Source organism: Aythya ferina (genome assembly GCF_964211825.1).
Source record: "Aythya ferina genome assembly, chromosome: 5".
Taxonomy (NCBI): Eukaryota; Metazoa; Chordata; class Aves; order Anseriformes; family Anatidae; genus Aythya; species Aythya ferina.
In genome coordinates this window covers 7,543,762-7,558,937 of record NC_140301.1, presented here as the reverse complement: position 1 = coordinate 7,558,937, position 15,176 = coordinate 7,543,762, and the positions used below count along the sequence as shown (strand labels likewise).

The 15,176-nt window shown below is 39.9% G+C and overlaps 1 protein-coding gene and 1 long non-coding RNA gene across 4 annotated transcripts in view; one reads left to right on the top strand and one right to left on the bottom strand.

Moving 5' to 3' along the window:
• LOC311437698 overlaps positions 1–15,176 on the bottom strand; it is an 85,075-nt gene that overhangs the window by 45,893 nt on the left and 24,006 nt on the right. The window lies entirely within an intron of this gene.
• ELP4 (elongator acetyltransferase complex subunit 4) overlaps positions 1–15,176 on the top strand; it is a 273,117-nt gene that overhangs the window by 252,768 nt on the left and 5,173 nt on the right. Inside the window, exon 11 of one of the 2 annotated variants that reach the window (XM_084521278.1) lies at positions 13,656–13,733. The exons of the other annotated variant lie outside the window; for it this stretch is intronic. Within the exon in view, the coding sequence (XP_084377404.1) occupies positions 13,656–13,718 (63 nt within the window). The 3' untranslated portion in view covers positions 13,719–13,733. Of the gene's footprint in view, positions 1–13,655; positions 13,734–15,176 lie in introns of those variants that run through there. 2 annotated transcript variants of the gene reach the window in all.

Genomic DNA, 15,176 nt, shown 5'->3' with positions numbered 1-15,176 from the left:
GTGTAGAGTCTCCCTCTAAAAATAGCGTAACACTTTATATATGGTTAAAAATTCATCAAAAGCCATGCAGACTTTTCTCCATCTTTCTCTACAGAGCTGGATAATTTGAAAAAGAACACCGTTTGTACAAGCAGTACATGTGTGACCAACCATACCTTATCAATTACCTTGACCTTGCGTATATGTCCCCTTTTTACTGTTGGGGATTCCTGCCCTGGTCACTGGCTTCCTTTTCCTCCCCACTGTAGAGGAAGTAAACAGATGAGAAAGAATCTGTGGGGAGCAGAAGGGACTCTGTGGGGAGCAGATGGACTCTAGAGCACTTAACATGGGGAAATTCATATAAATCTCAGACTTTAACACAAAATAGTGGCATATTTCTAGTTACTTATTTTATGTGCATACTAAGTTAGTACATTTCTAAGTTTCTGGTAAGGCTGAACTCATACCAGAACTTCTGAAGATCAATTCTTATCTTTTCTTCGTTGTTTCATCCTCCCACTGAGCATGGATACTACCTGGTGCTACGGATGGAGTTCATGTGCACACATATCAAAGCCAGAAATCCAGCTGCTCACTTGCATGTGGAATCAAACACAGATGCCCAGACGCTTACCACCCAGCTCATGCCAAAGTCCTCAACTTCCACGAGAAAATACATGCCCATGGATTTGAGCAGCTCCACCTGGAGTTTAAAGTATTGCTACTTTCCAAAGAGTACGAAGGAGTGCCCGTTCCTGTGTGTACCGCAGAGCACACGGAATTGCTCTCTGTCTACCATTAGTGCAGCCCAACGTGGCTTTCAAACTCCCCATGACACGATGGGGAGGCACAGGAGTGTGTACAGCTACACGGCTTCTCTCCCACAGTCACCAGGGCAGCTGCACACAGCCCTGCTCACATCTGTAGATAAAGGTGTACCCAGAGGACAGAGAATGGACTCATTCTTGCTATACCTACACTTCAAAACTATACCACAGAGCTTAAAAACACAGCACTGAGCAGAGTAAAAAGACAGAAATGAGATACAGGGAAGCTCACTTTAGCCAGGGGGCCTCACATGTACCAGTCTGGGTCACAAATGCAGGGGTTTTTCCTCATTTCTGCTCATTAACACATTTATTGGATAAACCAGTTCAGCCATAAGTAACTTCAGTAGCATGGTCCTTCATTTTAAAGGGTACATGGCATTTCCCATAATGAAAGGAGGATTTATATTTTTAGATAACAGCTTAAGTAAAAGTGCTTTTAAGGAAAGAAGAACAATTAACCAGGAGTATTCTGAAAAAAAAAAAAAATCACTGGGAAATACTGATTCACAGAACCCTTGCCTTGCCTCTTGCCTTTCTACTTTTCTTTTCTTTTTTTTTTTTTTTTTTTAGTAGGGACAAAGTCATGGAAATATTCTTAAGAGCTCTAACAGAATTTTCTGAAAAAACACTATAAAGCATAAAGACATTTCTGTATTCAGCTGAGACACTGGAGACCCAGATTCAACTTGGAGCTTTACATGATTTGATTTTGGCCTCTGCACATCCCAGGTGAATGCCCTGACCAACTGCATGCATCTCAGCCTCTGGTACTGGCCCAGGGGATTTATGCTAGGACAAAGGCAGGAGTGGCACCCAAATCTGCAGAAAAGAGAAATGAAATAGGTGCAAAAAGAAATTTTCCCAAATGAAAAGAAAAAAAATCTCATTCTATAACATGTCAGTCAGAAACTGCTCTAAAACAGTAAGATGCTCAATTCCTCTACTTTAAAACAGGAAAAAGAGAATTTCTTCTCTCGGTCCGGAAACCCCCATTTTCAGTGATAAATACAGTTTAACCATTCTCTTGAACAAAATGTATGGATCATCAAATCCTAATATCCCCAAGTGTGAGGAAAACTCCCAGTGACTTTATTAAGAGTTTTGTCTTGATGAATAGAGATTTTGGAGTTCAGGAGGTGGCCCTGAAATTTCAGGGTCAGATCTCTTCAGTAGCCCAAGTGAACACAAAACAACCAAGCTCAAAGAAATCACACAGGGCTCTGAAACTCTTCTCCTCCCCCTAAGGCATCATGCAGCAATGTACAAGTTGCTAATGTGATGTGCGATTTGCCTTCTATTCGCCAAGATTTGGATTCCTTTCCTGACCCAAACTATTGTGCCATCACACTGAATGCCACTGTAGCCTAAGTAAATGCCCTAAGATGCTACAAGTCTATCGTTTCTCAGGTTCTGCATTTCCCACGCTGCTTAGATTTACTTGTCACTATTTTCCTGTTTGATAACTGCAGGGATGAGAATATTAGGAGTGGCAGTCTAATCAGTGACCACTCTGGGCATTCAACCTGTCAGAGCTGAAAATTCATGAATGAGCTGCTGTGGGTCAGCGATCAGCTAACGCATCAACCAGAGCAGGATGTTCCTCTGCACCAGGGCTCTTCTTTAGCACACACCTGACAAAGAAAGCCATGGAGTCAACTCCCCATTGCCCCAAAACAAGAACAAACAACAACAACGGAAAAAATAAACAAACAAACAAAAAAACACAACACAAACATAACCCCAAACTAACCAACCACCCAACCAAAAATAAGCAAGGATCAAAAATCACACAGTACGGATCTAAGTCTTTTTTTCAGCTTGGTGAGAATATAACAAAAATATACTTCCCATTAGCAACAGTATCAGGCAGCTTTTGAATGAAAGACAATCTTTTTGGCAAAGCCTTATCAAAGATCCAACTTGACCCTCCCTCACCTAGTGTATCCAAATATGAGATGGGCATAAATTCTTAAAAATCTCATCAATAGCTATTTAAAAATATATGTAAAAACAAACAAACAAAAACCACACACACAAGTACAAGTAAATGAATTCAAATGTTCACATAGCTCAATTAAAGCTCAGCCAGAGATGGGCCTGGGCAGCTATGGCCCCAGTTCAACAAACCACTTAAGCATATGCTTAAAACAAGGTCTGGATCAAATCCCAGTAAGGATTAATGCATATTCGTAAATGCTTCCTTCCTTCGGAGCTCACAGAATTAAATACCTCTGGAAAAGCCTTACAAAGTGAAAGCACAGTTTTGGTTGCTTGTTTTTTAAGTAATGCAAGCCAAACAGAATAGTCTAGACTCAGCAAACTCTCAACAGACAAATGGTTATTTTCATTCTATAGCACCTTGTGCAATGAAATTAAAATTTAAGAAAGTAGTCCAGGGTAGCAAGAGGGAAAGATGACAACGGAAGGTGGAGGTTAATGCAGAAGGACTGTCTGAGCTTTCCAAGTACATTATAATAGAAAGCACATGAATTGGATGGCTAAGCTGGTAAATAACGATAAATCAATCTCCTGCTATTTCTGTGGCTCTGCAAGATGCACATGTCCTGACACTCCTGTTTATGTATTAAATTGAGAATGTGAATTGATACGAAGTGAAATGTTTTCTTTCCCTCGAGCTGCTTTTGAGCGTAGATGGACTGATGTTCACACTCCTCTTTTTTTTTTTTTTTTTTTTTCTTTTGGTTAACCAAAGAAATAAATTCTTGATTAGATCCACATTATTCATGTTTTGCAGAGAAATTTTTGCCTACACATACAAGTCCTGCTGGGGTAAGCCAGCAGAGACCTATTGACTTAGTGTCGTAGCAAATTACATGGCCCTATAGTCAGATGAAATATTAACTCAAGGGACTGATATTTTCACTGGATCAAAGACTGACTAATGAGAAACAGAATACCGGTTTTCAAAGTGGGTTTAAAAAGTTAGAACAAAACACAGATCACTTAATATACTGCAAAAGTTGCTGCAACTTCCTGACAGTTCGCTTGCCTACAAACCTCTTACCCCTGATTTATTAACATTAGATGCTGTGCCAAGTTCATGTCATAAAGGATAGATGCTGTGTGCCCACGCTCTGCTTGGAACTGCATAAACATGATCATCAACTAGATTTGACACGATAATCAAAACAATGAAAATAAGTTAAAGGTGGCAGGCAATATCCAAGAAACTGTATTAAGAAACTCTGCCTACATTAAGAAAAATAACGTTTGTCTCAACTGATGGAAGGAAGGACCTGTTTTTTAAAGGAATTCAGGTGCTTGAAGAAACAGATGGGTGCACAGTGGGATTTTTAGAAGCTCAGAGATGGCAACTCCCACTGAAATTGCTGTGTATTAGGCAGCTAGATACTTTGGAAAATTCACATTACCTGCATCTTTAAGCACCTAAATACCTTTAAATATTTGGCCCAAAGACAGCTTACTGTAACGTCATAGGAAACAGAATAGTCCCTGCTCAAGGGAAAACAGTTTATTCTATGGTCAATTAATTTTCAAGCAAGAGAAATCCATACAAGCAATTTGTAAGAAAAATAAGGCCAGAACTCCTGAGCTATGACTTCTGAACAAAATTTTGTAATTGAAAGAAGAGAGATGGTACACAAAGGGATCTTGGGCATGTTTTGGCAAGATTATAATCGAGATGATACTGGTATGGGCTAGGTGCTCGTTTAAAACTGGAGCACATTTGGAAGGCATGGGCGTTACTCCTATGGAAAAGGAAAAGATAAATGTGGTACCTCAGAGTTCGTGAAGGGAGGCAGGGGCTGGTAAGTGTGAGGGCTACAGGAGGGACACACACCCTGCAGAGAAGGCAGGCAAATGGACATAGGTGTCATTTGTCTCTCTGGTCCAGAAGAAAGACATCAGCAGTCACAGGTATCATCCTGAGGCTGTTCAGGGATTTCTGAACCTGTAAGACTTTCAGGGACATTGATCTCGATCACTGTGAAGGGAAGGGGATCCTTCAGGTGCCACAGAGGTGAAACACTGCCTCCAAACAGTCTCACTGGCATTTAATTTTCTAATTCCACTGGTCCAAGTGCAAAATGGGGAGGCCTAGGAAAGCAAATCCTGGACAAATATTTTGACTCCTACTTCAGCACACAGAGCCACAGGTAAAGAGGGCCATCTGTGGCCTGTCTTGTATCCAGCCCTTGCCCTCCTAGCCTAAGGTCCAGGAAATCCAACAAGTTTATTGACTTACCTTTTACAGAAGAAGAAATTAACTGTTTTGGTTTTGCAGTGTGCCACCTTGCATTGGCAGAAGAGGATTTCTCCTGCATCACCAATGTGTATATCCCATCCAAGTCACTTCATTTAAGATGAAAGAAACGAGCAGTGACAGAACAGGGCCCTGAGTGTAAGGCTCCCAGCATAGTGCAGCCACAAGAATTTAACAAGTGGGATTTACTTAACTGGTCACTAAGTGTTAGCATTGCTTTAAAGACATATGGCTGAAAGTGTTTCTCTGGCCATAAAGAAACAGAATTGAGAGAGCAGAGAAAATGCCTGGCAAGCAGACTCTCTCTCTCTTTTGTTTAATAGCTCTCTTCAGACTTGTAAGCCTAGAAAAAGCTTCATTAAAGTTAATGGACAAATCTTCCACGAAAAAATTAAGTACTTAAACGCTACTGGTTTTGGTCTGAGCATGCAAATTTTCTCCTTCTTGCTGGGTTTGCCCCAAGATAGCAATCTTCAGGCAGAATTACAAAAATATTGACAGCTTTCAGGCTGGCTTTATATCCCAGACCTGATGAGTGACTGGCAGAGCTCATGGGCCAGGTTTATGAGCCCTGTAAGTGGGCACAGCTTCACTCAAGTCAGTGGGAGACCTGCACACATTACAGGAACCTTCCATAAATAGAACGGAGCTGTGTTTGCACCAGAAATGACCACAAATTACTGCCAGCAACATGGCAGAGAACATTTTTCACCCTGTAGATTTCAGGGGAACGGTTCCTGAAGATAACACAGAAAAATACCCCTTCCAAATTACTTCCTTAGCTACCGACATGGCACCCTTTCCCATAACATTTAAATCCTCTCCTCCACATCCATGCTAACTGCAATTAGCCTTGCTATGCCTCCAGGGCGCTACTATGCATACTCAGGTACAGACTGTGCCTTCCACAAGGTCTCAGGGAGTCGAAGGGGAAACAGCAAGATGCTGGGACAGAGAAAGCTGAAAATTATTTCCTTACAGGACAGACTTAACACTCAGCCTTCACCCACAATGGGCATTTCACAGAAGAAATGCTTTATAAAGACTCTCTATAGATTCACAGTACAGCGAGAAGTAAACTTACCTTGACTGTTGTATGCTTTTAATGCAAAATGTAGAAAGCATGGGTAAGAAGCTCAGAAGATACTGCCATGTTAGATTTCAGGTAAGATTTGAAATGGAGGGCCCTTTGGAAAAGGCCACCTGACTCCCACTGTAAGCTGGAGAAACTGCAGCTGAGGATGGGACTGAGCAAATGAGACCGTATCCTAGTACCACACAACATGAGGTGAGACATAGCAAACATAATCCACGGTTCCCATCTGGGTGTTGAAAAGTGTAAAAACAATGTTGGAGATGTCCTATTCTTGCCGACATGAATGCTGCAATCAAAGATAGGGCATCCTGCTGTGAGTCTGCAGTTCTTACACGGAGCAGAATGTACCAGGGACCACTTACACAACACGAGACTCCTGCCTGCCCTTGGTACAAGGTTGCAAGAGACCTTTCTGGATAAACAAGGAGGAATCATTTCTCAGTAGTGGACTGTAACTAAAATTTGTAGATACTATCTTGTTACAAGACAATATACATGTAATATTGCTACCTGCTGTTTGCTCAAACTAATACAGTTAAAATAATAGAAGAGCAAACAGCTTGTGATACATAAGTGACTTGTTCTGGCAATTTAAATAGTTCATCAGTGAAGTGCATTGTGCTGTGGCTTTCCCAAGCAGACTCAAGTGCTAGCAGAAGAATCATCAAGATGCTCTGAAACACATTTTAAAAATCTGAGGGAATTTATGGGATCTCTGGGTAGCAGTGTTGGGCTACCCAGCAAAACCCGCAATGTTTCAATCTGACTGTAAACTTTCCAGTTTTGTTTTTTACCAAAAAATGTGGGTCTGATGACCCACCTTTGTGCCAGAAGACTGAATGCAAACGTAGTCGCCAGAAGAAACAGTAAGGCTTTCTTAACAGAAAAATAAATACAAGTTTAAACTTCCTGTGGTCAACTTGACAAATCTCATACATTTACCCCATCTAAAAGAAAGGGAAGAAATCCAGTACTTCATCATGCAAAGTTGACAACCCAGGTTGCTCTTCAAAGCAGAGCTTTGTGTTTTAGGCATAATCTAGCCACAATGCATAACCTAGTTCATGTAGATTTTAGCCTTTTCACTTTTAACTTTCAAATACAAATATTCAATAGCACTGACTTTCCCTAATCTCTTCTCCCAAAGAGGTCAGTCCCTTGAGAGATATGTCACTAGTCAGTAGCTTTCAGTCCTCTTCTCTCCTGATTAGACACCACAAAACTATTTCTCGGGACTTGTTTGTCATCTGTAATTTTGTCACTGAATCTAGAGCTTTTTGGGATACAGTGAGGTTTTCTTTCTGTTGGTACAGTACCTCCCATAAGGGCTTTCCTGAGATAACTGAAACAGTAAATAAGAAACTTCCATACCATTAAAGAGAGTCATGGGCAGAAGGAAGAAACGATCAAGTGCTAACACCTGCCACACTAACCTTTGGATTATGCTCTCTCTCTGTAACTACAGTGATCCAATGGAGTCATTAAAATTGACTGATGTAATCGTTTCAACATCAGATGCAGATCTTCTGATCAGAATCTGACCAGCTGCAGAGAGTGCTTGAAAGCCGGTGTGTTACCATCCTTGCCTATAGGTGGAGTAGATGATGAGACAGATAATACTCTGATTCACAGCGTGGAGAAGTACTTTACTCCAACATTTTCTAACAGGCTTATCTGCAATGCCACCATAACTAAAATGAATTTGAAAAGGTGTTCTTCAGAAAGTCTACAATAAAAGAGAAGGGAGAGGAATTTTACCACGTTTTCTAGAGTGTGCTAGTATCACTTGACAACTTTTTTTCACGTTGATTCAAATACACTTCTTCCCCTGAGAAGTATAAGAATTCATCATTTTTCCCTGTCTTATTTCTGCCACCAAACACACCAGAAAGCATATACCTCTCCATAACTCAGATTCTTTTCTGCCAGCCTTAATTGTATGTCTCTTTTCTAGGTGTAACATAGTAGGAATGGGCTGTCTCAAAGGGATGTTTCCTCTGGTTGTCCTTACATGGCAGGTATATTTAATCACTGAGGGATAAGTCCTATGCATAATCCTACCACCATCAATTTATTTTATGTCCCCCTGCTTCATGACAGCCATTTTGATGGTCTTATCTACAGGGAATATTGCCAGGTACTTCCTTAGACTCTGGAAGAAATTAAAGGAAGTTTGCTCCTCCAAGCATAAGTAATTTCAGCTGTTTCAGGAGAAAGGAAAATGGTAAATTCAAGCTCCTCAGAGGCAAAAAAACAACTCCTGATTTGGCTGATTGTCTTAACATAGGATTTGAGGATATTTTTCCATTTCTGTGGAAGCCAGACAAGATCTCACATAATTCTATTTGCCTTTAACAACTTCCAGTCAGCTGATAAACAGATCTGTTGATAACAAGAGGTTGGTGTGACAGACAGTAACTGCTGGAAAGAGTAGGTGTTCATCCCCATGCTTCAAATTTCACAGAACTCTAATAGACTGTAAATCCTGGAATTTGGATGAACGAGGCTTTTTGATGACTTTGACTGTCCCTGGTGTTTTACAGAAGGTATTTGGACCTCCACATTATTTGAGGTACATCTTCAGGGATTAGGGCTCTGCAACTTTGCATCTCCACCCTTTTAACTCCAAATGTCACACATTGCTAGGAACAGCTTAAAAATACGTAAAATTTGATCAGCAGCACTGGATTCCTTCAACACAGCAGCTTTCTGAAATATCTTCATGACAAGATGCTGTGGTACCCACTGAGGATTGTAAACATCAGTAGGGTTTACAGGAATGTCTTTGCAATACCTAAGTACCATAAAAATACTTGGGGGGGTGGGAGGTGGGGGGAAGAGGAGGGGGAGTGAGAGAGAAGAATGAAAAAAGAAGGAAGACAAGCCAACTGTAATAAGGAAAGATGTTCTTACCCTAATACATTGGAGACTTCTGAAAAGAGTTCACAACTCAGTGGTGTGAAAACATGCCAAGGTCATTGAAGCCAAGGCATGTCTCTGCTAACTGTTGCTTACCCTTCTGACCTTTAAAGTGCCTGCTTACCCAGCTTCTCTAGGACTTGGAAAAGGGTGCAAAATGTATCCCTTACACTAGATGACCAATCCTTTGGGCTAAAATCCCATTGCTTACAGTGTAGCCACAGAGCTGTCTCCTTGCTGTGCTCCCCCGTTTAAACAAACCAAACAGGCATCCCATCACAGCTGCATTGTAGACATCGGGGTACCTCACAATAAAGTTATACCTGTATGCAGGAGGTGTTAAGCTTCTTTATACCCATACAGAATAAAGATTATGCGCATGGATGTGTGTGGTGGTGAGGGGGCTACGTAGCTCTGCCATTAGTTACCTTGAATGTCAATCCTTTCAACAGAAATAACAATAAGAAAAAGAAGCATGTGAAGCCAAAGGTTGTTCCATTCTTTGAATATTTTCTCTCAGCATTCCAGAATATCTATAATGGAGATTTATCCTATTTTAAAAGAGGAAACTTCCTAAGACTTCTAATCCTACGTGACCTTTCCAGGCTTATCATTATCCATACAATTTTTCACTCAGTTAAACCACTGCATATTTTAGAAACCTGGCATTCATTGTTGTATATTATTCCTTAACGGTCTCAGCAAATCTAAACCTACAGTTCTAGGAGAAAAATATGTATAATATGGAAAAAAAAAAAAAAAAGAAAAAGAAAAAAAAACATACCAGGAAGAAAAGGCACTGGTAGCTGTGCTTGAGAGATGCTATTCTTGTCTTTCTTCTCCTTGTCCTGTTTAGAAAGATTCAACCTTGAAAGAATCCTGACATTGCCTATTGCTAGCTGCAGCCTCTTCATCTTAAAGTCAGAGAGAATCAAAATAATGTTTGCAAAAACCTGAGAATAAACCTAAAACAATCACCCAGCAAACAGGGTAAAAAGAAATTGTAAGCAAGTATTTGTATCAGTAAACTCGAAAAGCATCATCTGCTGTCTTCACTTAATGTCAATAGTTACTGATGTCCACTCTAATAAATATCATCTCATAACTGGCTTTGCATCCCTCTCCATACATGCCACCCTGCCCCCTCAACACACGCAGTGTTGCAATGTCTGGGAAAAAGGAGCTCTGTAAGTAAATTCCAGGCTGGTGTATTGGCAAACCTCAACAGATTTCCATAGAGTGCTAGCAATTTACATGGATAGCTCATTTGACCCATTAAAGAAGTTATTCTGGTCAATGAATTAGTTTGTTTACGAGTAAAAGGCAGTAGTAACTGTGAACGAAAGTGCTATTTGAATATTCCTTATTTACAAACTCTGGTTTAGCAAGACTTACACTGCAGATCTATTTGATTAGAACTGATTCTGTGGCACAACTTAGATACTCATTAAATAACCTGTACTCAAATAAATTTACTAATAAATGGTAATAGTGAATACTACCTCTGTTCATCCACCTCTTTCAAAAAAAAAAAAAATAAACACAAGAAACACATAAATATACATACATTGTTGATATGCCTAAAGGCCAAGTGAATATACTTAGTGTTAGTTGAAATAAGACAGTTGAACGCTGCTGAAATCTCACTGAAGTAGCTAGCAAAAGGCCTGAGGAACAGAACACAATAAACGTTCAAAAACATCTCACAATGTAATAATCAATGTGTAATATGAGCTAGGGGTTAGTTAAATAAAATGTGAAAGCTGTATTAATGAACCCTTTCGCTGTCCAACACAGCATTTCATTTTCTTTCATAGGCTGCATAATGCAGGGCCTGGGAATAAATTATAGATGAAACCCCCATCATATGTTTATAAATACACTAACATTAGCATTTTACTTCCTCATAAATCTGCACCAAACATTCAGGCGCAAGATAGAAAGCCCTGTAAAACAATGATATATTCTCTGCTTGCAAGACTTGCCTAGTGGCCCATTCATTTCTACCGCTGTTCTTCAAACATTACTTTCTTCGCTCATGCCCCCTCATTTAAAATCCATTTTAATTTAAAGATGTTCGATGCAGTCCTAGTGGTACATTTACTCATCCTGGTTATACATCATGGAGCAGGGAAAAGAAAATTGTTTAATCTAGAGATACGGTTCACTGTGGTCACCACTGAACAGTGGAGTAATTACCAGATCAGCTCCGCTAAAAATGCACTCAGGGTGTTCTGTGACCTATCATCTTCTAATCTGCATAGTGAAGTATAGCTTCATAACTATAAATTGCTGACTTAATTAAAACCAGGACCTTTCTGTCATTTAATTACAGGGAGAAAGGTTATTGCTTAAATGCAATTTTCCAAATGTGATTTCTTAACAGTTATTAACTGCTTCACCATCATTTATTGTTTCAGATTTTTCAATTTGAAAATAGTCCCTGTGACAGAAGTAATGACTTCATGAAAAACTCAATCTAGATGGAGCTGAGCAGACCCATTTGTTTCTCGTAAGTGGAGCAGACAGAAAACTTGAAAATGTCACAGGAGGATCCTGTGATTGCTCCACTTTACAGGAGTAATTAAAAACCAAGAGGTTGTATTAAAGGTGAAGAGAAGAGGTTTATGACAATTTCGAGGTTTTTCCCCCTTACCAAAATATTGTGCTTGCATTTTCAGCTCTATTCAAAGAGGTACAGATTAATAATTGTTGATTTACCCCAGTCCAATACACAATATCAGTACCCATACACTAAAAAGAGCCAGTTAGAAGCTTCCAGGTTTTCTGTTAATCTGCCAATAACCGCCTTCCTTTGAAGAAAAATAAGTTCCATATATTTTCCCTCTGCATGTAAAGCTTTTCACTTCCAATAACTGTTGTTTCTGTGAAGTGCAGAAATGTATTTTAACTAAAATTTGAATAGCAGCTCATGGTCTAAAACAGACCTTCTCATCCGGGAATGGACTTGATTCCACCAAATCACTTTTGCACAAATCTGAGTCCAGTAAGAGAATAACCAGCATCAAGAACTCCCCTGCAGAGTACTGCATGAAATACTATTTGAAGGACAAACCCGGCCATTATAATTTGGGAGAAGTCTGAAAGGACTCTTGCAGGGCACTGCAAATCCAATGCAAGGCCAAAAGAAAAAAAAAAAAAAAAAAGAAAAAAAAAAAAAGAGGGGTGGGGAAGAAAGCATATGCTTACTGTTGCCAGGACAACAATTTCTTGCTCCCAATAAAAACATTTTCAATCTGATTTTTCCTTGCATCCCATTCTGTGCAATTAACAGTTCTTCCAAAGTGTGTGTGAATGTTATAAGCAAGAGGTTTTGCAGACCACAGGAAGCTTTGTTGTCCAAGAACTACACATGGCGATAAAAAGTTTTCTACCAGGCAGTCATATTTCTTTGGCCTTGTAGTGAGGCTCCTGCATTTACACAAAGCTTCACTTACATCACTGATTGGGGCTTTAATGCATCTGAGTAGTAGTAATGCATCTGGCTGCACCAATAAGCCATGTGGCAATGTCTCCTCTCCCTGGAGTAACAGCTGAGTATTGCCCATTCAGAATTTGTTCTGGATTTACTATTAACATAACACCCAAAATATTTTCAACCCATGTGTTACATCTGTTCCAAATTGTGTTACTAAACAGAACACATTTTTTTTTTTACTTTTATATAGATATACGTTATTGTGAGGAAAATCATGTTTTCAGTTAGTCACCCAACATATGTGGTGTTGATTTTGTTCCTTGACGGGTAGGCTCGCATAACTTAGCAATGGAACCAAAACTGTAAACAGACAACATATGTGCATGTACAATGTGCAGTTTGCTTTCAGCTAATGATCAAGCACTCTGGGTTTCAGTTTGCCCTTGGCAAATATCTGTACAAGCATAGCTTGAATCCTTACATATTTACACTCAGTGCTGGCGGGGGAGTGGCACTGTGGCACAGGAAATAGCACAAGGGAACATGAATTATCTATTTTAGGACTCTCTGGGGATGGCCTCTGCTGGAATAAAAACTACAGAGAAGGAAAAGGCAAGAAAGACAGACAAATGGAAGAGCTTGGAGGAAAATGGGAAAGACAAAATGCAGCCACTGTAGATGACGAATTTGGAAAGGGAGGGTGGGCATCAGCCACCTTCCCTGGAACAAAAATGCAGCAGCTCTGAGCCAGCAGCGGTAGGCATAGACTGTCCTGACAAGGACTCAAAATCTAAAATACCCTGTAAGGCCAAAGCAACAATTTAGTGATATAGATTGTGGTTACCTGTTTATTTAGAAACCGGTGCTATTGCCAGGTTCCTGGAATTATAACACAGGTGTAAAAAATTAAATGATTTTTGTGACCTTTTCACTACCCTGAAGAAAGCCTCCTTTCTTGCTTAGAGTCAGAGTGCAGGATTACCTCTTGCAAGAAAAAAAAAAAAAAGCACCTCTCATCCCCATATAAAATGAAGCTAGAAATTACACTAGTAATGTGCACTAATCCTGTGCACTGAAGGACTTTTCTAACAATTTTCCAGTCTCAGTTCTCCACTCTGAATGCTTTTGTTTCCTTCTCCAAAGCCTATAGCTGCTCTGCAGATCGAGGAAGGAAAGCCAGTGCCTGATGTGCAGACTTCCTCCTGAATCATGACCAGTGGAAGTTGCAGAAGAGCCTCTTGCTACAACAACTATGCCAGGTGTGTTTTCATAAAAGCCCTTATATTTGCATAGCACCCACAGGGAACAGTCAGTCTCTAAAAGAGCCTAAAGTGCACTTGTAGACTATCGACTTGTAGTCCACAGTGTTTGCCTCCAACCCTTCTCAAATACTTCTCTAGTCTGGATGCCATTGTAGCTGGGACTAATCTGACAGTCAGAGACCAATTTCCTAATAGCAGAGGACAGGTCCCCTCTACAGACGAGAGAATCTTCCAGACTTTTATCACTCTTCCCCCAGTTTAACTGAAACTCATAAAGAAGTGAATTTAATAAATTCCAGGTAGCACTTTCCACTTTGCATTGCAGCCAGTGAGATTCACAAAGCAACAGGACAGCTACCACAGTTCAAGGTCTAGAGAAAGTCCACTGAGAACAGGAACAGTTATTTTACAAATATTCGAGGACTAAATTCAAGTGAACCTTCTGACATCAAAGCCACTTCTCAACACCTAACACGTTCTCATAGGTTCCAGTGAAGTAAATACTATTTTAGTGAATTCCAAAATACCAACGGATGCCTACAGGTCAGTTAAATTCATCCTTTACCTTTGGATATGCTGGGACCAGTTACCTGCTCTCAAGCACATTTCTTGTGCTCGCCCATTCAGAAATATGCAATGCTGTTTCACAAACAGAATTGGCTTGCTCATGTGAAACAAGACCTGCTTTCCGTGGGGTCTGCCCAAGTATGTGCTTACAAATCTGCATGGCACACTGTCTTACGAGCTTTACATGTTTCCCTACAAATTACAAAAACACACACTCTCGGAGAAGCAACACATGGATTGCAAACTACACAATTATACCGGGACATAATGGCCATGCAGGTTAATAGCCTGAAAATATAGAATGTGCCTTTTTTGTAATTCCCTATAGTTTGTTCCTTTGATTAATTGAGCCCATTCAATTTCCATTTAAGAAGTCTGTAGCTCTAGCTATTTTTGTCTGTGAGACTCAGCTCAGAGATTTCAGAAGCTTAACATTCTAGCTGCATGTCACTGCCACCATTGTCTCTTGTCACAATTCTAATTCTATGTTCTGATAATAAAATTTCATTAGTGTCTGCACATCCTTTGCCTTACCTTTGAAGTACTGTCTTGTGCTGAAACGATTAGCAGTACTTTACGTCATATCACTTGACTGTTTGACAGCCATTGTGAGTGAGCTAAACGGAGAGAAATTAAAATTTCTGACAATTTCCATTACATCTAAATTGCTGAGAAATTAAGGGATATTTACTTTTACAAATATTAAAGGTTGTTTAAAATGTAAACTGACTTCATTTTATTAGTAGATTTCACAATGTGCTAATTCAAAATGACTACATGGCCTTATGTGAATAAATTACCAACTCATTTTCCAAAAGCGAAGGACATTTCCTCC